Source organism: Brachyhypopomus gauderio, chromosome 10, assembly GCF_052324685.1.
Source record: "Brachyhypopomus gauderio isolate BG-103 chromosome 10, BGAUD_0.2, whole genome shotgun sequence".
Lineage (NCBI taxonomy): Eukaryota > Metazoa > Chordata > Actinopteri > Gymnotiformes > Hypopomidae > Brachyhypopomus > Brachyhypopomus gauderio.
Genome location: NC_135220.1, coordinates 691,535 through 710,721, shown reverse-complemented (window position 1 = coordinate 710,721; position 19,187 = coordinate 691,535). Strand labels below are relative to the sequence as shown.

The 19,187-nt window shown below is 41.1% G+C and overlaps 2 protein-coding genes across 5 annotated transcripts; one reads left to right on the top strand and one right to left on the bottom strand.

Moving 5' to 3' along the window:
- Positions 1 to 1,003: 1,003 nt before the first annotated feature.
- aurkaip1 (aurora kinase A interacting protein 1) lies at positions 1,004 to 17,792 on the top strand. Of its 4 annotated transcripts, XR_013133546.1 has the most exons (9): positions 3,482 to 3,591; positions 3,883 to 3,994; positions 5,300 to 5,763; positions 6,113 to 6,235; positions 6,801 to 9,097; positions 13,417 to 13,508; positions 14,397 to 14,507; positions 17,068 to 17,498; positions 17,593 to 17,792. XR_013133546.1 is itself a non-coding variant. In XM_077018447.1 (5 exons), exons 2-4 carry the CDS (start codon positions 3,943 to 3,945, stop codon positions 6,227 to 6,229), a joined length of 633 nt encoding a protein of 210 aa, XP_076874562.1. In that variant the 5' UTR covers positions 3,482 to 3,591; positions 3,883 to 3,942; the 3' UTR covers positions 6,230 to 6,235; positions 6,801 to 10,884. The 4 variants fall into 4 exon arrangements, 3 of the variants coding, with proteins under 3 accessions (XP_076874563.1, XP_076874562.1, XP_076874561.1); XM_077018447.1 differs by lacking the exons at positions 13,417 to 13,508; positions 14,397 to 14,507; positions 17,068 to 17,498; positions 17,593 to 17,792 and having other exon boundaries at positions 6,801 to 10,884; XM_077018448.1 differs by lacking the exons at positions 3,482 to 3,591; positions 6,801 to 9,097; positions 13,417 to 13,508; ... (1 more) ...; positions 17,068 to 17,498; positions 17,593 to 17,792 and adding an exon at positions 1,004 to 1,248 and having other exon boundaries at positions 6,113 to 6,565.
- LOC143525013 (protein kinase C delta type-like) lies at positions 7,624 to 10,919 on the bottom strand. Its single transcript, XM_077018445.1, has 9 exons — positions 10,668 to 10,919; positions 9,794 to 9,924; positions 9,357 to 9,530; positions 9,033 to 9,124; positions 8,847 to 8,909; positions 8,600 to 8,738; positions 8,303 to 8,491; positions 7,993 to 8,121; positions 7,624 to 7,838 (listed from the first exon to the last, which is right to left on the bottom strand). The coding sequence occupies exons 1-9, from the start codon at positions 10,861 to 10,863 to the stop codon at positions 7,686 to 7,688; spliced, it is 1,266 nt and encodes a 421-aa protein (XP_076874560.1). The 5' UTR covers positions 10,864 to 10,919; the 3' UTR covers positions 7,624 to 7,685.
- Positions 17,793 to 19,187: the final 1,395 nt, after the last annotated feature.

The following is a 19,187-nucleotide window of genomic DNA, read 5'->3' as shown; positions in this document are numbered from 1 at the left end:
ACTGAGAACCTAAGGGGAACCTGGGGGAAAGTGAGGGGTGTTCAGCCATAAGAGGAAGAAAGGAACTGTGGGGTGACCCAACCAGAGGGGATGTGTACAGGTAACACTTATCCAGGTGTAACTATAAATGAATGTAGTGAAGCTCCACTTGGATTGCCTGGTTCGACTGAGCAAACTAAGGACCACCCAACTTCGGGATCCAGACTATTACCACCCCTCTACAGGTAAGACAGCACAAAGAACTGAGACGAAGATGAACAACTGTAAGAGAGGGGAACTTCTCCCTCAGAATAAACAACTTGAGGCAGACACAAGGAGCAACAATCCCCCACAGAGCAGGTGTGAAAGACCACAGGAGAATCTCATGCTCAAGAACACCAGTTGCAGGCAAGCACATGTTATACACGCCAAAACTTAAATTGTGGCCGTTGCGAAGGTGTTGTATAGGTGTGGGGCTACATGAGGGAGCTCAAGCTAACGAGCACTGATTAGATCCCAGCTTGTTCGGCGCCCTCTGGTGGCAGTCCGCTGGCATTGCGAGTCACACGACAAAGCATGTGTTGTAATCTGAAGCGCACTGGCAGGCAAAGTTGCACAACTAGTTAAAGTCTGTGCTGTTTATTCCCATTTGACACACATATAACTATTGTCATGAACAGCCATTGCTGCTACATTTCTTTTCTAATAACTACTCTAGCAACTCATGATACACTCCTGAATCGATGCGGCTTTTAGGTCCAAGGGCAAAGTCCTCTATAGTGAAATGACAGCTAAGATCAAAATAGCCGTCAAAGCTGCAAAAATAGACTACCAAGGGACGATTGAGGACAACTTCACATGTATTGACTCACGATGGATATGACAAGGCATTCAACACCTCGCCAACCACAAAGCTGGGAACCCCATTCCAGCTGATACTGAGGTCCAACTGCCAGAAGAACTAAATGACTTCTGTGCCTGCACTGAGGTGTCAACAGCACAGGAAACAAAGTCATTCAAAACACTCACACTGCCCTGCGGCAGCCACACACTCGTGATCGAGGAGCACTGCGTGGTCAGAAAGGCCATCACAGGGCAGCAGGACCAGAAGGCATCACAGGAAGGGCACTGAAACATTTGCAGACCAGCTGTGGGTGCAGGTGCACTAACTCTGGCCATAATGAAGTGCTTCGAGAAGCTGGTTAAGCACATCAAGACAAGCCTCCCAGACACCTCTGATCCACACCAATTCTCCTACAGATCAAACAGGTCTGCAGACCCTACACACTGCACTACTCTGCACTGTACATTACATTGTATTACACTGTTAACACACTTGTAGTTCAGGTGAGATATGCATAGGCAATACTCACAAGATGTCATTTAATTGATTACATTTTGAAACAATCTCGGCATTCAAGATGCTGTCACTAGGCAAGGAAAGGCAAGTTTATTTATATAGCACCTTTCATACACACTGGCAATTCAAAGTGCTTTACTTACGACCCGAGGTCTATCACCTTGGGAAGGTGTTGCCCATAATACATAAAAATGAAAAAACAAGATTTTAAAGGAAATCTAATTTAAATGAAATTTAAATGATTACAATATAAAACTAAAAGATAAAATGATTACAAGATAAAATAATTAAAGAAGATATAATAAAAAAGCAATACAACTAGAAACAGAAAATAAATAAGAAAATAAGAATAAGTAAAAGATAAATAAATTAAATAAACGAATTAAAAAGGCTATATTTACAGTACCTACACTAACCAAAAGCCAGTTCAAATAAATGCATTTTACCTTGGATTTTAAAACATCTAACGTTGGAGCTCTTCTAGTATCTTCCGACAGCTGGTTGCGTTTAGAACATGGGTTAAAGCAAGAAATTTTCATTTGACTGAAAATCTTTCCTAGCAAAACACATTGCCAGCAATTACTGACAATGTGGTGTAGTTGGGTCAAGGCCTTTTGCCTAATTCTACACAATAAACACATTTATAAAATATATTTATCTATAGGCTACAGCCTGTCTAAGGAGAGAAGAGAGAATCTATGAAGTGACAAAATGCAACACCTGAGCAATAAATGTACATAAATGTTTATATAATGGAGTTATCTGGGGGTCCTCTTCCAGAAAATTATTTAAAGATCAAGTCAAATTTAGTGAATCCTGGTGAGTTTTAAAAGGTATGAAGTTCTCGTTTTTATCAGATTCACTATCGCAAAAACATAAGCCGTAAGATTACCTGCTAAGTAGGTATGTTACAAAAAATTTAAATGTCCAAAAATGGCACATTAAATCACACCACTGGATAGAGCTTTTAAATACAAACAGAACACCACCATCCATGTTAAATTGGTTTAGAAATTTAAAAGTTGACATTTTAAATGGAAGAAATGCACCCTGCAAACATGACTGTTCATTGCGCTGAGGCGCGGCGCGCGCGAAGTTACAAAATTGGAGAGGTGCACGACCTCGCAAATCGACAACGCGCATCATGTTTATGGAGTTTATACACCTTTACACTTGTACGTCACTTTCAAGGTCCATTTCAATATTTCCCAGCACGTTAAACTTAATACAGTTAAATATTTATACACATACTCGAAATGATTCGCTTTTTATTCACATTATTTAATGGTTGTTTATTTTCAAAACGCCCAATCTTAACGTCTTCACGTTCTCTCATGTTTCGTCCTGGAATTACAAGAGGCTCGTATTTGTGAACGTAATACAGAACTGTTCATATCACAGACATATATTTGTTGTGAAACGAAGTAGTTACAATTTCAAGCATGTTCAAGTACTTTAGCCTAAATTCCAGCACTCTTGTGCGGAGTCGCGCGCTACGGTCACTCCCGAAAGTATAATCACCCAGGCAGGAGGGAGGTAATAACTTTTCTACGTAAAGTCCGAAAATCTAAAGGCGGGATGACCCGCAAGTCAATTAAGTGACACCGCCATCATCCTCATATTTCCTCAAAACAGATAGCGCCTGCGTGTGTGGTTTATTATGATTTGACGGATTTTTTCCCCAAAAAAACCAAATGACGGAAATCCGTCGTAGTGACGGAGAACTTTAACCCATGGTTTAGAAACAGCGTAATATCTAAATGCTGCCTCTCCTTGCTTAGCTCTTACCTTTGGCAGGACTAACTGATTAGTTCTTAGTGACCTAAGATTTCTGCCTGGCTCATAGCTCTGCAGCATGTCAGATAGGTACACTGGTCCTACACCATTAAGTGATTTGATGTGATGTGATCACTTCTTTTGCTCCTAGTGAGAACTCTAGCAGCTGCATTTAGCATTTTTGCACTACACTAGGAGACAGGATTATGGACTGCATAATTTAGGTAACATTTACAAGCTTTATAAAAAAGCTATCATATTTTTTGTAGTTAGAATGTTATAGAATTAAATTAAAATCCCTATATTTCATTCTGACTTGCACATTACAGGATTTATAGAATTAGCTGCCTTCTCGGAACCATTAAAAAGCACATTAATAACAAGGGGGAGGAATGTAGTCAGAGGACAGGAAGTGCACGGAGTCACATTGAAATTTTCAGGTGGTAACTGGTGCACCAGACAGTTACTCCTCTTAAGTAAGTCATTCAAAATAGGGATAGTATTTCTACCCACCGGTGATGTTTTATTGTATATTTTTGTGAGCATCGGCGATAGTATGCAGTTACGAATGAACAATTGTCATCATCTAAATAACGAAGTTAGCTAGCGTTAGCTAACTATGAAACTACTAAAGTCAACAGTAGGATGTAGTTCGTTATTTAGCGAGAGACACATTTGTAAATTGATCTGAATCTCCCTGTTTCAAATATTGCAGCTTCGTGTATTTTGACATTTAAATGTGTTTCTTGTTCGTTCATGTTCTGCAGACACAAGGGAGAACACCCATAGCGAATACACATGAGCACCAGAGGTGACAGGATCTAGTCATGTTTGTTTCAAGAGTGGCTCTGCAGCTGAACACACTCTTCAGATTTTATGGTAAGATAAAAGCATGATTTCATTATTAATAACTGTACAAAGCACAATGCGTCTTGGGGAAAGCTGATTGGATCCATCACTCTATAGATTTTCCTCTAAACATTTTTTGGAGATTTTATTTTTAGTAAATTTATAAAAAGACAAATCCACTTACATATGTATTCAAACTGCTCTTGGAACATTAAAGTGCATTGGGTAGCAATGAGCTAACACACTGACTCACCTTTCTGTTGAAGTTTCTCCTATTCTTTGTACAATTATTCAGTCTCAGGGTTCTGGATGGGGAGCGTCAGTGCTCATCGTGTTCAGGTCTCTCCAGACATGCTCTACTGGCTTCTGGTTCAGACTCTGGCTGGTTCAGTATTGGACTTCTACACAGTTTTCCTGTCATTCTTTTTTTCTTGAAAGTGTACTTCAAGTCATCTTGTTGTTAAAGTATAAACCTTGATTCCAGCCTACAATCTTGTAGATACTGGAAAAGGTTTTCACCTAGGATTGTTTTATATTTTTCTGCAACCACCTTTCTCTCCATCCTGACACTCAGTCACTGCCGCAGAAAAACCATCCCCCACAGCATGATGCTTGCACCACTGTATCTGCAGGGATGGTATAATGAGGTGATGCACATTGTTTAAGCAATTCAGAGGCTCTGTCTTCCCATGGTCTGAGAGTGGTTTATGTGGCATTTGACAAACTATGCAGCGTCTATGTGCGTTTTACTGAGGAATGGCTTCCTGACCCTTAGGCCACAAAAGAACTCCTTTATAAGTTCCACTGGGTTCTTGAATATTCATCTTAACAAAGATCCTTCATCCCTGAGTCCTTGGTTTGGCTGAAGATCTAGGAAGACTTCATTCAAAAACACTTAGTTTAGATTGGTTGAGGCTACTGTGCTTATTAGAACTTTCAATACTTCAGAAATGTTCTTGTATCCTTCCTCATATCTGTACTTCGACACAATCCTCTCATGCAGGTGTATAGATGATCTCAACTTCATGGCTTGATTATCACTGACAAACATCATCAACATTTACACTTTGTATTTTTGCTTTGTAAAAAATCACTAGATTGAAAGTGTTGCCATTAATAGAAGTAGGATGCACCATATCCCAATTATAAATGTTTTATGAAAAGGGTTGAATACTGTAAACCCAGTCTTTTAGCATTCCAAAACATTCCAAAATCTAATTTTGCTTTGTCATTCTAGAGTACCGTTCATAGATTGATGAAACCGTCTGAGCATTTTCAATAAGCACTGTATTTTGAGCTTAGTTGAATGACTGTAACTCTTTTTTTTTTATGCAGGTTCATGTCGGAACCCGTGCAAATCCTTGTGCAGCGTTGCGCGACACTGCCGTCCTGCCGGCCCTGTTCTGAATCATGCACACAGGTACTCGACATCGGCTGCTGACGACAAGCAGACCCCTAAAACGTGGACAGTGCTCGAGCCGGAATTAGAGGAGGCGCTGGTTCCCCGCAAACTAGCCGTGTCCCCCTTGGAGAGCTGGCTCTCGCTGCGCTATTCGCTGCCTCCGCTCATCGAAGCCCCGGCAGCCCTGGAGGAGGCGGGGCTGACTGAGTCGGCCGTGGTGTTGCCTTCCGCCGCACCCTCGCTGGAGGACGGCGAGCGCTTCAGAACGCCTCTCAGCTGTAAGAACGTGCTGAAGATCCGGCGAAGAAAGATGAACAGACACAAGTACAAAAAGCTGCTGAAAAGAACCAAGTTCCTGAGGAGGCGGGTGAATCTGAGCAGGATGAAGAAAAAGCAGGTCAATAATGTTTTAGTTCCCTTATTATAAAAAAAATGTATTTATAATGTTTGTTATTACATGTTAGTGTATGACATAGGACAATTTTATTGTCTACCTTTTGACATTTGTGACATGCAGTCCTATACCAGGGAAACTTGTAATTAAATTTACTGTAATTTTAACTATTGAGTAAGCCGTTACAACTACACACACACACACACACACACACACACACTCTCTCAATCCGTCTCCTCAAAAGTCCCAGACTAACATGTCAGAGTAGGTTGTAGTGTGTCTTACGAGTTGTCGTGTCTCATGTCATGCTCTACTTTCAACTCTGACGGTTCTTCACTTTTGTCATTTTCAGGCTGCGTTTGAGAGGGACGTAAGCAGAATCTGTAGGCGAGCTGGACTGAAGAAACCTCCAGAGGGCTGGACCACCCCCAAAATCTACGTCAAACACCATCAACCCAAAAGGCGTTGATTCCTGGCAAGAGAAATCACGATTGTGTACAAGTATTTATTTGTTAAGGACTGGCATTGCCTTTTAGATCATCACTTTGGCAGTGCTGCATCTTGAGCACAAACTTGTAATCGGACTCACTATCAATTGTGCTGACTTACAAAAAAAAATCCAACAGTAAATAAACACTTCTTATATCACCCCAAGGAAGTGCTGTGTTGCTTGCATTCTCATGCTTAGTACAGGCATGAAAATCTGTCACCTTTCGGCGAAATTCGCCGTTTTGAAGTTGAAAAGGGTGACCTACGTGAATCGTGTAGATCAGAGGACATTTTTTGGGGGGATATATATATATATATATATATATATACATATATATATAATATATATAAAATGTTCGGCTACACCAGGCTTTGTGTGCAGCATAGTTACACAAATATGGATGCAGTGAAGGGACAAAACAGAGTTCAATGACACAGATATGCAGAATTTATTGAATACGTATTTTTTTGAAAGATTATTACAGATGCCAGTTTCAAATGCCTCATTAGTCCTATGTTCATCCACACTAATGAATAATTTAAATCTTAAGATTCTTCAGCTCTTCTCCCTCTGTGCGGTCAGAGGTGACCGTGCGGACCGAGAAGGGAGAGAGACCGGAGGAGAAGGGGTGTTCTGGCTCTGAGGTGAGCAGGATAGACTGCTCGCCCTACCTGCCCTCAGAGGAGGCGATGGTGCAGAGTCCAGGAGTCTCGGAGGAGGAGGAGATGGAGACGTCAGGGGGCGAGGAGACGTCACGATGAGTACCCCGGCCCCTCCCTTTTGGGCTTGTGTTTACGTCGTCTACGTCTCCTAGTCTCCATGGGTGCGGTTATGTCTTGTGATCATCCGTCTCACCTGTGGCTCGTCTCGTACTCACGTGGGACTTATGTGGTTTGTCTACTTAATGTGCGTTCGCGCTCGTGTCTTGTGCTCGTCGTTGTTTGAGTCTGCACGTTGTGTGTGTATGTGTGACTGTTTCTCGTGCGCTTACTGCGCTATTTGTGTTAAAAATAAACAGTGACTGAGTGAACCAGCGGACTCGTGTCTCGTCCGTCAGCCGCCTCCCGCGCCACAAACCCTTACTCTGCCGTTCCACATACTCTAAAGGTGTTATCAGTGGTGTTCATGGACACAATCAATGAGAGATTATCTAATGTTTTTGAATTACAATAATGAATGGTTACTGGAACAAAACATCTACATGGATTTGGCAAGGGTGTATCAAATATTGCCTAAAATGGAATAAATAACCTGGAAAAGCAGTTATGGCCAGTTGACACCTCTGTGAATCACCCCTGATCTTGGGTGTAGTCTAAAATCCATGCCCAAAATACAGGTTTTATTTTGAGAAGGAAGAGTCAGTGACACATAAAAACACTGACTGTATAGTTTATTCACACATTTTTAGGTTGTAGCAGCAGGTTGTCCATCACTTCTATAGGAGATGCTCCATGCGCTGGTCGATGAAGGAAAAGCCAGCAAAGACACTTTGGTCCATGGAGTCACCCAAACCTTTCTCGCACTGGGACAGGAGGGGCTTCTGATCTAACATCTCCTGGTCAAAGTTTCTACAGTCATTCGGTGATGTCTGTGGTTGGAGGAGAATGGAAGCAAATCACATGATGAACAGTATCTGTATTTTTGCAATTTGCTCTATAAGCATACAGTATGAAAAGTAAAAAAAAAAAAACAGGAATGAGAGATGACTAAGAAATGGAAAGAGATGGAAAGAAAGCTCATACCACTTTTGGCTTGTAAGGAGGTTCGATTTCTCTCCTCTCCAGAGCAGACCAGTTAATAGTCTTGAAGAATGACTGAGACCGGATGTTACCCTCAACACCCAGTCTATGAGAAGGGTCTTGCTCCAACAGCTTTGTTCATGGAAGAAAACCAAAAGCAAGAATATTATTCATGATAGAAATATCTCAGTGTGTCTCCTTTCTAAGTGCAAAATAGCAGAACTCTGTTGATGTCTTGGTTGTGAAGTATTATTATTATTATTTTTTTTACTATTATTAATGTGTCATCAGGTGTGGTTTTGTGCATGCTTACTTGCTTTAGCATGTTTTTGGCAGGCACAGTGATGGAGCGAGGGAAGTAAACTGGGCCACTACGGATGCACTCTAAAAGCTCGCCTTCATCTTCACCACCGAATGGAGGGTGGCCAAGCAGCATCCCATACAGGAGCACACCGAATGACCACCAGTCCACTGAAAATGAATACCGCTTCTCCAGTAGGATCTACACACACACACACACACACATTCACATTCAGGGCATACTGAATTACATCGACATTGCTACAGGTGAGAGCATTCAATGTCAAATTCATTTGATGCCATCTCATACCTCAGGGGCAATGTAGGATAGTGTCCCACAGAATGTTGTGGCTAGATCGTTTCCAAAGACGTTCTCTTTGCACATGCCAAAATCTGCTATCTTTATGTGACCGTCTCCGTCTAGCAGCACATTGTCCAACTTGAGATCCCTAATGCAGGAGAGAAATACAAAAATGTGGCAAAAATGTGGTTTAGTAGACAAGAACAGTAAAGGTGAAAGTACAGAATGTCCATGTAGATTTGTTTGTGTGTGTTACCTGTAGATGATGCCCTTTCCATGAAGGAACTGGAGTCCGCAAACAATTTCAGCTGCATAGAATCTGGAAGGAGGAAACAAACCAGGAGCCATCAGACCGGACTATAATTACACACACCTACGTTTATATTTATATAAGGCATACAAAAAAACATCACTGTGTGTGTGTGTGTGTGTGTTGACTCACGTGGCTCTGGCGAGGTCAAAGCATCCTTTCTCCATCAAATGGAACATCAGGTCACCTCCGTTCAGGTATTCCATGACAAAGAACAAGTGTTCCTAACATGCAGACAATGCCATAAACACTTTGGTATGAGTACAAGCAGAATTACTGACTCAACAATCATCTAAATACCACAGTGATTCCATGAAGTATAAGGTACAGTAAACAGTTGTGACAATGGTGTGGTTAATTACTGCCTACACAAAAGTGTCCTGCTGGACATCCCATTACTGTTGACTGAGAGGTGGAGGAACTGTATAATATAACCTTTCATTTGTTCTTTACTACCTTGGTCTGAAAGGTGGAGTAAAGGTGCGTTAGGAAGGGACAGTCCCACGCCAGAGTTAGCACCCGCTTCTCCACCATTGTGTACTCTACATTATCATTCTTCAGCACCACGTCTTTCCTCAAGGCTTTCACGGCAAAGCAAGCCTCACTGCCCTTAAGTTCTGCCAGAAAAACCTGAGCAGGGAACAAGGGAGAGAAATATGAATGAAAGGAAAACACACACACACACACACACACACACACACAACCATGAAATATGAAGATTTGATGGAATAGTGCTTGTTTGGTCTATTCTTGTGGAGATAGTATTTAACAATAGAAGGGCAAAAGGACAGACATGTAAAAATGATAAGTGAATAGTCAGGAGAAGTGAAGAGAGACACAGAGTCAGTGCGTGTGTGGAGGACGCGGGAGCCGCGTGAAGGGGAAGACTCTACCTTGCCATAGGCTCCCTTGCCCAGTACATTGAGGAACGTGAAGTGCTCGGCAGTGATGCGTGTCTGGTGGCTGATCCTGGATGGGGGGCGAGGACTCGAACCCTCACACAAACCATCGCATGGAGACGCATCTACAGAGATATACAGTACATTTTTACACATCCAGACTCACCTGGCTGACTTGGGTGAGTGCCTCAGCCAGTAGTTTCTGGCTGATGCTACACAGATTAGCCACGTTAGATTGGCACTTGTGATGAACATTCATGCCACAGTCTGAGGACATTTTGACAATCAGAAACACAAAGACATACACATATTCTAACCCAACCCATGCACATAATCTCTCACTCACCCTCACACTTCCATCCCCAAGAAGAAACATTTGAAGTGAAGCTTATATCAAAATATATTAATAGTTGTAAGTTCAAGTGTGTAGTTTTTTTTTTTTTTTGTAATAAATATTTTCCATCATTCGGTGAATTACAAAGCCAGCCCTGCTCTTCCCTACAGGGATGCATGTGACACCATATGACAAGCCCCTTCACTGCCCATTTTTAAAACAAGTCTTAAAACCCACTTTAATTCATTGGCTTTTAACACAGCATGAGACTTTGTATATTTTTAGTTTTTACTATTTTAATCAAATTCTTTGATTTGTTCTATTGATTCCTTTTACCACTTTAGTTAATATTGTTTTGTCCATTTTTTGTTATTATTTGTTTTATGTCTAATGTTATATTCTTATGTACAGCACTTTGTTTCGGCTGCCGTTCTTAAAGTGCTCTATAAATAAAGTTGAGTTGAGTTATATGAAAATAACTATTGAACATGTTGATATCAGCAAATTACAATATGTTATCAAATTGAGATTCACCTAGAGATGGGTTGTAGGAGTCCTCAGTCTCATGCAGGAGAACCTGGAGCAGCTCCTTCCAAGCATCGTCCAGAGTACATGTAGTCAAAGAGACCTCAATCTTATCAAGGTCAATGGGGAGATGCTCCTCACAGGGCTCATCTAGAACACTGTTAATCACAGGTGTTTCTGGAAAAACAAAAGTTTTTTTCAACATACATTAATTAGGTAATATATGATAGTAACATGTGAATGTTTTTCAGCTGAACTGTGTTAATATAAGCATGTCTTGCATTGATATTAAAATCTATTGAACAGCTTGATGTCATCAAATTAGCCCTTGTGGCACTTGTGGGCATTTGACCTCAACCAGTCTTAACCCTCTCCTTTCTGAGTCCTTGCAGAGGCGGAGTCAACTAAGAACTACTTAGAACTCGTTCGTAAATTTGGAGACTACGAAGTACATAGTTGCCAGGTTCGCGTTTTTCCCAAATTGGGCTTGTTTGAAAATCCAGCCGCGGGTAAAAATTCTGGGGTCGCGATGTGCGGTTTTTTGGGCTACTTTTGAGTTGGGCCACCGCGGGAGTTACAAGTCAACACAAAGAATCGATCGCGATATAATACTTAATTTGTCTCCATTTTAAACACTCGCCACCCCCCGTCGACAACTTACACTCGCCACCCCCCCCATCCCGGTTTTACATTGATTTTGTGCGGGATATTTTTGTAGGACCTGGCAACCCTGAAGAAGTAGAGGTCTGCGCGGGACTGCTTTTTTAATCCCGCTCCCGTCAAAAAATCGCTTGTTTTAATCCCGCACCCGCATACACATTTCTGTCGCCCCCGACCGCAATCCTAATATGAATAGAATTAATTAAATGTAGTACTTGAAAATGTCTTATGTATTTATTAAAACAGCAATATATTGATGGATCGCGCTGTCCCCTTTCTTACCACAGTCCAAACACTTGCCGTCAGGTGATTTACACCAACGATTTCCATCTCCATTAATTACAATGGAATATGACTTCCATACATCAGACTTTCCAGTAGTTGTCTTAATTGTGGTGTATTCGCCTGTTTTAATTGAATTTCCCACAGCTGAAACTGGTTGACCGTCTACAATCTCTGCCATTTCGGTATCAAAATGACAAAATGACGCACACCTCATGTTCACGTGATCAGTTGCTTAGCCAATTTTTGAATTAGTTTATTGCTTACTTACTGAATGATTAGTTGTTTTTGTCCTGTTCCTTATGCATGGAAATCATTGCGTTGTTATTATTATAAATTTCTAGACTATTTATTAATTTGCGGGATTTTTCTACATGTATATGCGGTCCCGCTCCCGCAGCGCTTGGACTAATTCAACTCCCGCTCCCGCCAGTAACAATTCTGTTGCGCCGCAAGATATTCTGACGGTCCCGCGGGATTACCGACCTCTACTACAAAGGCTTTTGGGAAACACTCGTAAATTTGGCGTTCTTAGAGTTACGTCGTTCTTAAAATTGTTCGTTAAGCGTGACCCTAGATTTACAATACGCTTTAATCGTAAATACAGTATAGAAAAAAACGAACAATGTTCTCGTGCGTATAGCGTGAGAAAGAGCGATCGCGTTGCCGAGAGGGGCTTATCGTACACAACACTCCACTGTACTGTCAAAAAAACTTGGTAGGTGCGGCTTAATAAATATTAATTAAAATAAGTTGTCGCCATTGTACACATTTACTCACTCAGCCCATGTGTGTTGTCGGTCTCCTGTTTTGTTTTTGTTTTGTTTTTTCTTTTTTTCTTTTCTTTTTCTTTAACTCCGTCTCTTCTGGATTCCTCCTCTGTGTCCGAGTCTTCTTGGGTGCCTCCACAACACCACCCCCAGAGACACTTCCTTTTAATATCTTTCCACTTCATTGTCTTTACATAGACTGATATGGAATTATACTGTACATGCAATTATATACCCTCATCTGTTGTGCCGTCGTTATGACGACAGAGCAGGTATTATGACGTCATGTGGAATTGTGTCAATATTTTATTTATTTATTTATTTTTATTGAAGTAAAAAAAAAAAAACCATTACAACAAAAATGGCATCAAGATAATGTACTTTTGCCAGTTTGAACGTAGACCATAACAGGTTATTACAATATATTAAAATATAGAATATAAACAAATTATTTTTTTTATAAATAAACAAAAAAAAAAAAACCACAAGAGATATCACTTCTAATATTTAAGAAAAAGTCTACCATCTAAAATGGTATTAAAAACGTCTTCTGATTTACTTCAGTTATTCTTATTCTTCCAATACCCTGAGCAAAACTCCCAAAATTAAACAACATTTTTGGTCAGAATTTCCAGTGTTCTGAAAACTGTTTGCTCTGTTTTCTGCACTCATCTATTGGTCTGTGTAGAAGACTGGTGGAAAAATAAAAATAAAGATGTTGAAGTTTATGCTTATGTTCATTGATTCATTCATCATTCAAACTTAAATTAATATTGAAATGCGATTAAAATGCGATTAATTAATTACAAAACTTCTAATTAATTTGATAAATTTTTTTAATCGCGTCCCACCCCAGAACAAATATACTACAGTCTGATATGGCATGAACTACAAAGTGCTCCTATATGATCTGTGAAACTGATCCACAAAGGGTATAGATACAAGGTGTTGTCATAATATTCTGAGTTGACTGTGTACTAACAAGCACATTGATATAACCTCATTTTAAATATTTAATTTAACTATGCTGTGTTCTGTTCATATAGATCATCTACCTAGGAGCAGCCACAAACAACAAGGCATCTATGGCCCTAGGATTTTCTCTTCAGTCAGTGGAGAATCATGGTGTTCCAAATAGGTTTGTGATAAGTTTATTGCATATTACATTTGACCACTTAAAGTGGACCAACTATAGTATACTATAGTAGGAAAAAAAATAATGAAAGGGGCTACCCACACTCAAAGTAGAAGAAAGCAAAACTATGTTTGAAATGTTTATTTTATGAAATGGATGATTGTATAAAAATATTAAAATGCAAAAGTAGCTTATTTGAATGATATTTGAATCCTCAAAACCTAACCCTCTGAGTTACTAGCCACTAGATACCCTGTCACCTGCACTGTAGAATACAAAGATGTGACCCAACCTGTGTAAATGTGTTTAGAGAATGACACAACATAGATTAATTAAAATGTATATATTTAAATTTAATTTAAAAAAACAACAATCTTTTGAAGATACATTGTTGGTGTATGTGAATATTGGCAGCAACTGTGTTCATCTGAAGTTACATTAGGTATTCTAGATTTTGGAGTTTAGATACTTTATTGATCACAAAGCTGTGTTCTTCACATTTAGCCATGCACTTTGCAAATGCAAGTTAAAACTCCACTATGCAAAAAATAGACCAGATATTAACAAGATGCTGAAACACTGCCACCTTCTCTGGGCCTGAGATAAATTAAGATACTTTTCCACTTTCACAGTACATCTTAAATGATCTCGGAGCCAGAGAATATCTGATATCAGGCCTTATTCTAGTTACCAACGGTGCTGATGGAAGTCTGTTTTCCTGCAGAGTTCAACTCCAGCCTTCACATAACCTGTGATCTTGCTAACAAGGTCTACTCAAAATTGACCCAAAGTTGTTTGGCTGGCTCAGATGTTGTCAGGAAATGTGATCTGCAAGAATGTAAATATACAAGAACAGAACTGTAGTAACATTTTGTATGTTTGTGTCACTAGGGTCAGAGCAGACCAGGGATGTGAAAATGTGGATATAGCTAGATGGATGTTCATGGTCCGTGGCTGTGGGAGAGGCAGCTTCATGTCAGGCAAAAGTGTTCATAATCAAAGGTATCACCACCTTATACATAAATCTAATCTAATCATGTAGATATGACCGTACATCTAGAGGGGTTCACACAGTATGTCAACTGTCCCACAAGACATGATAACATCCTGGATCTATGTTTTATCAATGTTAAAGATGCCTATAATGCACTGGCCATGCCACCTCTGGGTAAATCAGACCACAATTTGATTTATCTAAGACCACATTATAAACCATGTGTGAAGAGACTACTTCACACCTGCCGATCTTTCCGTAAATGGACTCCTGAGGTCAGTGAAGCCCTGCAGGATTGTTTTGAGTCAACTGACTGGGACACACTCATTGGGGATGATGACATAGATGGGATGGTGGACCGTGTTACTGACTATGTAAACTTTTGTACTGACGTTGTGGTTCCCATGAGAAAGGTCCACTCTTTTTCGAACAATAAGCCATGGATAACATGCAACATTATGAGCCTCTTGAAATAAAAAAAAAAGAGGCATTTAAATCTGGGGACCGGGTGAGGGTCAGGAGTGTGCAGCAGGATCTGAGGAAGGAATTAAGGGCGGCAAGAAGAGACTTTGGAAGGGGTCTGCAGCGGAATATGCGCGGTAACAATACGAGGGAGGTGTGGAAGGGGATGAAGATCATTACTGGCTACAAAAATTAAGAGTAGCGAGGCATCGGGAGATGTGGTCAAGGCCAATGAATTCAACCACTTTTACAGTAGGTTTGATTAATCCAGTAATCTCTCCAACCCTTCTGCTGTGACCATCAGCTCTGCTCAAGCCAGCAGCTGTACCACCTCTACTGATGTGACCTCCTGCTTTTCTACACCAGGCAGTGACTTCCCCAGATTTACTGCTGTGACTCCACATGGCTTCTCTGTGGATGAGGTCCGGGCTGAGCTACGTAGGCTGCGACCAGGGAAAGCTACTGGTCCTGATGGTGTATCGCCTCGGCTACTCAGGGAATGTGCATCAGGACTGTCTAGGCCTCTACAATTAATCTTTAACCTGAGTCTTCACACTGGACAAGTGCCTGTCAAATGGAAAACATCATGCCTCATGCCGGTCCCTAAAGTAGGGAGGCCGGTAGGAGTGAAGGACTACAGACCAGTGGCCCTAACCTCAGTGATTATGAAGACATTGGAGAGGCTTTTGCTCCGGATACTCAGGCCTCAGGTGCAGCAGGCTGGGGACCCGCTACAGTTTGCTTATCAGGAGAACATGGGCGTGGATGATGCATTAGTCTACATGGTACACAAGACCCTCTCGTTCCTGGAGGGGTCAGGGGGATATGTGAGACTCGTGTTTTTTTATTTTACCAGTGCCTTTAACATAATCAGACCTCACATTCTCATGGAACAGCTGGTGAAGATAGGTGTGGATTCTACGCTGGTAACATGGATTTACAACTACCTCACAGAACGTCCACAGTATGTCAAGATGGGTGATCACTGTTCTGAGATAGTGGTGACCAACGTTGGGGCTCCTCAGGGTACAGCATTGTCACCCTTCCTCTGTACCCTATATACTGCTGATTTTAAACATGTGTCTGAACTCTGTCACATCCAGAAATATTCAGATGACACAGCAGTAGTAGCATGTATTAGAGGTGGAGATGAAGGAGAGTATAGAGATCTGGTGGCTGCCTTCACAACATGGAGTAGGAGAAAAGACCTTCTCCTTAATGCACTGAAGACCAAGGAGATGATCGTGGACTTCCGGAAACTGAAACAGTCCCATCAGCCTGTTATCATTGATGGACAGAAGATTTTAGAATGTCCAGTCTTATAAGTATCTCGGAGTCCATCTGGACAACAAACTGGACTGGTCAGTGCATACGAGGGCAGCATACATAAAGGGACAGAGCAGGCTTTACTTCCTTAGGAAGCTTAGATCATTTAATGTCTGTGATGAGTTTCTACACACATTTTATCATTCTGTCGTATCCAGTGCTGTCTTCTTTGGTGTGGTCTGATGGGGAAGCAGCATGTCGGTAAAAGACTGGAACAGGCTGGATAAGCTTATAAGGAAGTGTGTGTCAGTGATGGGGGGGAAAGTGGACTCTGTGGGTGAGTTAGTGGAGAAGAGGACGAGGTGTTTAATGCATGGCATCCTCAATAACAGCAGTCACCCTCTGCATGGGACTCTGGTAGCTCAGAAGAGCTGTCGCAGTGATAGACTCCTCTCTCTATGCTGCAAGACTGAGAGGTTCCGGCGATCATTCATTCCTGCGGGAGTTAGGTTGCTAAACAACAACATACGATAGGTGTACTTATTAATCAAGTACTCACTAAGCACTTTAATTGGGTATGGTATGTTCTGTATATCTGAGTGTTCATATTGTATTTATGTGTGCTGTTGGACAATTGAATTTCCCCATTGGGGATTAATAAAGTATCTATCAATCAATCAATCAATCAAATGTAAAAGGCACCCAAGTATAAACTGTAGCATATCAAACTGTTTATTTATACACATTTGTTTGTACCAGTTGTATTGCTCAGAGCTGTGATCATGCATGTTGACCTCACTGGGAATAAAAGCTTGCTATATGTATGTGTGTGTTAAACAGAACAGAGCGTCTGTGGAGAGACCTGTGGGTGGCTGTCACTAGCACCTACTACAATGTGCTCCACAGTCTGGAGGAAGCATTGCTGGATCCTGCTGACAGCAGTCACCTGTTTGCTGCACAGTACGTCTTCTTGTCCCGGCTCCGAGAAGACCTACAAAGTTTATCTGCGACATGGGACAACCACCCACTTCGCACTGAGCAAAATCTAAACCCCGACCAACTGTGGGAAACGGGCTGCATCCAGAATCCTGTCCCCTCATCCAGGGGCGCAGATGGCACTGGGGACGCGGGGGGGACATGTCCCCTCCAGATTTATATTGACCCCATCCGAAATCTAGCATCTACAAGCATAAACGTATATATTGTACAGCTTGGTCCCCCTCACTTCACAATGTCCATCTACGCCCCTGCCCTCATCAGACTGTTCTGAGGTATCTTCAGTATAATCATTATGGTTTTAATTTTTAATTTTTGTGCTGTGTTAAAACTGTCACTATAATAAACCTGAACGTTTCTTCTTTATAGGGCCTCTTTGATCTTGAGACTGACTGTCAACAGGAGGAGATGGCTGCAGGGACCGTATTGCCATCGGTCGCTTGTCCTCTCAACAGCTGAGGCCTAGAAGACCTTGCTGGAGTGATTAACCCCTGCGGGCCATCACAAAACCATGGCCAAGACATTTACATCTCAGTCTTGAATTACGTTTTACATGGAAACACAGTGTAAATGTGAATGTGACAAACTGTTTAACTAAACGTTTTAGCAGTACAACAGTATTTAAGTGAATAGTTAATAAAAAGTATAAGCAAAGAGACAGTTGTCTGCAAAAATACTTCAGTATTTTATTGTAATGTCTTACAAAATTCAGCATAAAATGACTGACAGCTGGTATTGCTCATATTTGAACAATTTCATTTGTTATTCTTTGTTTTTGTTTTTTTAAACAATTTAATCTGAACAATTTATTTTATATACAGAGGCAAAATATATATTTTAGTTTTGCCTAACATTCTAACACTGTTTACACCCATTTCAGTTCAAGAACTAATTGATGAGCTAGGAAAAACTAAATATGCAGTGGTCATCCAGGACCAGGGTTTAGCTTACAATGATACCAAATGGTTATTGTACTCCACTGAACTATGGCAATACAACAGAGGTTTTAAACACTGGTTTACGTAAACAATGTCACACAGTTGTTTTACCCTCTTATTATTGTTTTAACGACGAATACAATAGAACAGAGTAGGGCTTGTATCCCTGATAGTAACTGTGTTGCTAAAAGCTAGAATGGGAAGTCAGATACTGTAGAATCCTGCACCGTATCTTATTGAAATCAACATATTTTTCTGAAACTCATCAAAATTGTTATGACGAGCTGTAGGGAAGGTAATGGTGTTTGTACATGCACTCACAACTGGATAGCACACAGTATGGTGTGGCATGCGGTCTAGGCAAGAATGGTCAAAACGGATTGCTATTCTAAATCTTTGTCGCTCTGACAGAAGCAGGTGGCTGTGGGATTGTCCTGTAAGCCGCAGCTGCAGCATGTCAGGGACCATGGCCGGAGTGGGCCACTTTTTCAGCCCGGGGGTTTCATCCCCAAATCCGGCCCAAAATTATTTTTCCATCCCAATCGGCCCAAACTAGAGATTGACATGAGCCGGCCCATCGGGAATCCTCCCGAATCTCCCGATTAGCCACTCCGGCTCTGTCAGGGACAGTCAGCTTCTTTTGGCCTTCAGGATCAGCACCTTATAAAACATAATACAAGTGAAATCAATTGATCAAACCAGTTACCACCATATGCATTCCTGCAAATCTAACAGCCCCCAATCCCTACCAGAAGTCTTTTCATGGTTGCATGCAACAGAATCGCCCTGAGCATGGATATGAAAATGACAAGAAGAATATTAAAAGTAAAAATGTATACTACAGAATAGACAGAAGTTCCTGTAAGTGTTAGCTGTGTGCCTTACAGTGGTTCTAAAATCAATCAAATTATTTTGATTTAGGAAATGGACGCCCTAAGGCAGGGCTATTCAACTATATTTTTCTGCGGGCCAGATTTGGCAGAGAGCTCTGACCTGTAGGCCAGACAATTTTCAGACCTATACCAA

Coding starts and splice junctions, on each gene's coding strand:
- LOC143525013 (XM_077018445.1), bottom strand. CDS start 10,863: ATGTTGAAAAAAACTTTTGTTTTTCCAGAAACACCTGTGATTAACAGT. Junction 9,925..10,667: donor CTCCTACAACCCATCTCTAG/GTGAATCTCAAT, acceptor ATATCTCTGTAG/ATGCGTCTCCATGCGATGGT. Junction 7,839..7,992: donor CTCCTTACAAGCCAAAAGTG/GTATGAGCTTTC, acceptor CTCCAACCACAG/ACATCACCGAATGACTGTAG.
- aurkaip1 (XM_077018447.1), top strand. CDS start 3,943: ATGTTTGTTTCAAGAGTGGCTCTGCAGCTGAACACACTCTTCAGATTT. Junction 3,995..5,299: donor CACACTCTTCAGATTTTATG/GTAAGATAAAAG, acceptor TTTTTTATGCAG/GTTCATGTCGGAACCCGTGC. Junction 5,764..6,112: donor GCAGGATGAAGAAAAAGCAG/GTCAATAATGTT, acceptor TGTCATTTTCAG/GCTGCGTTTGAGAGGGACGT.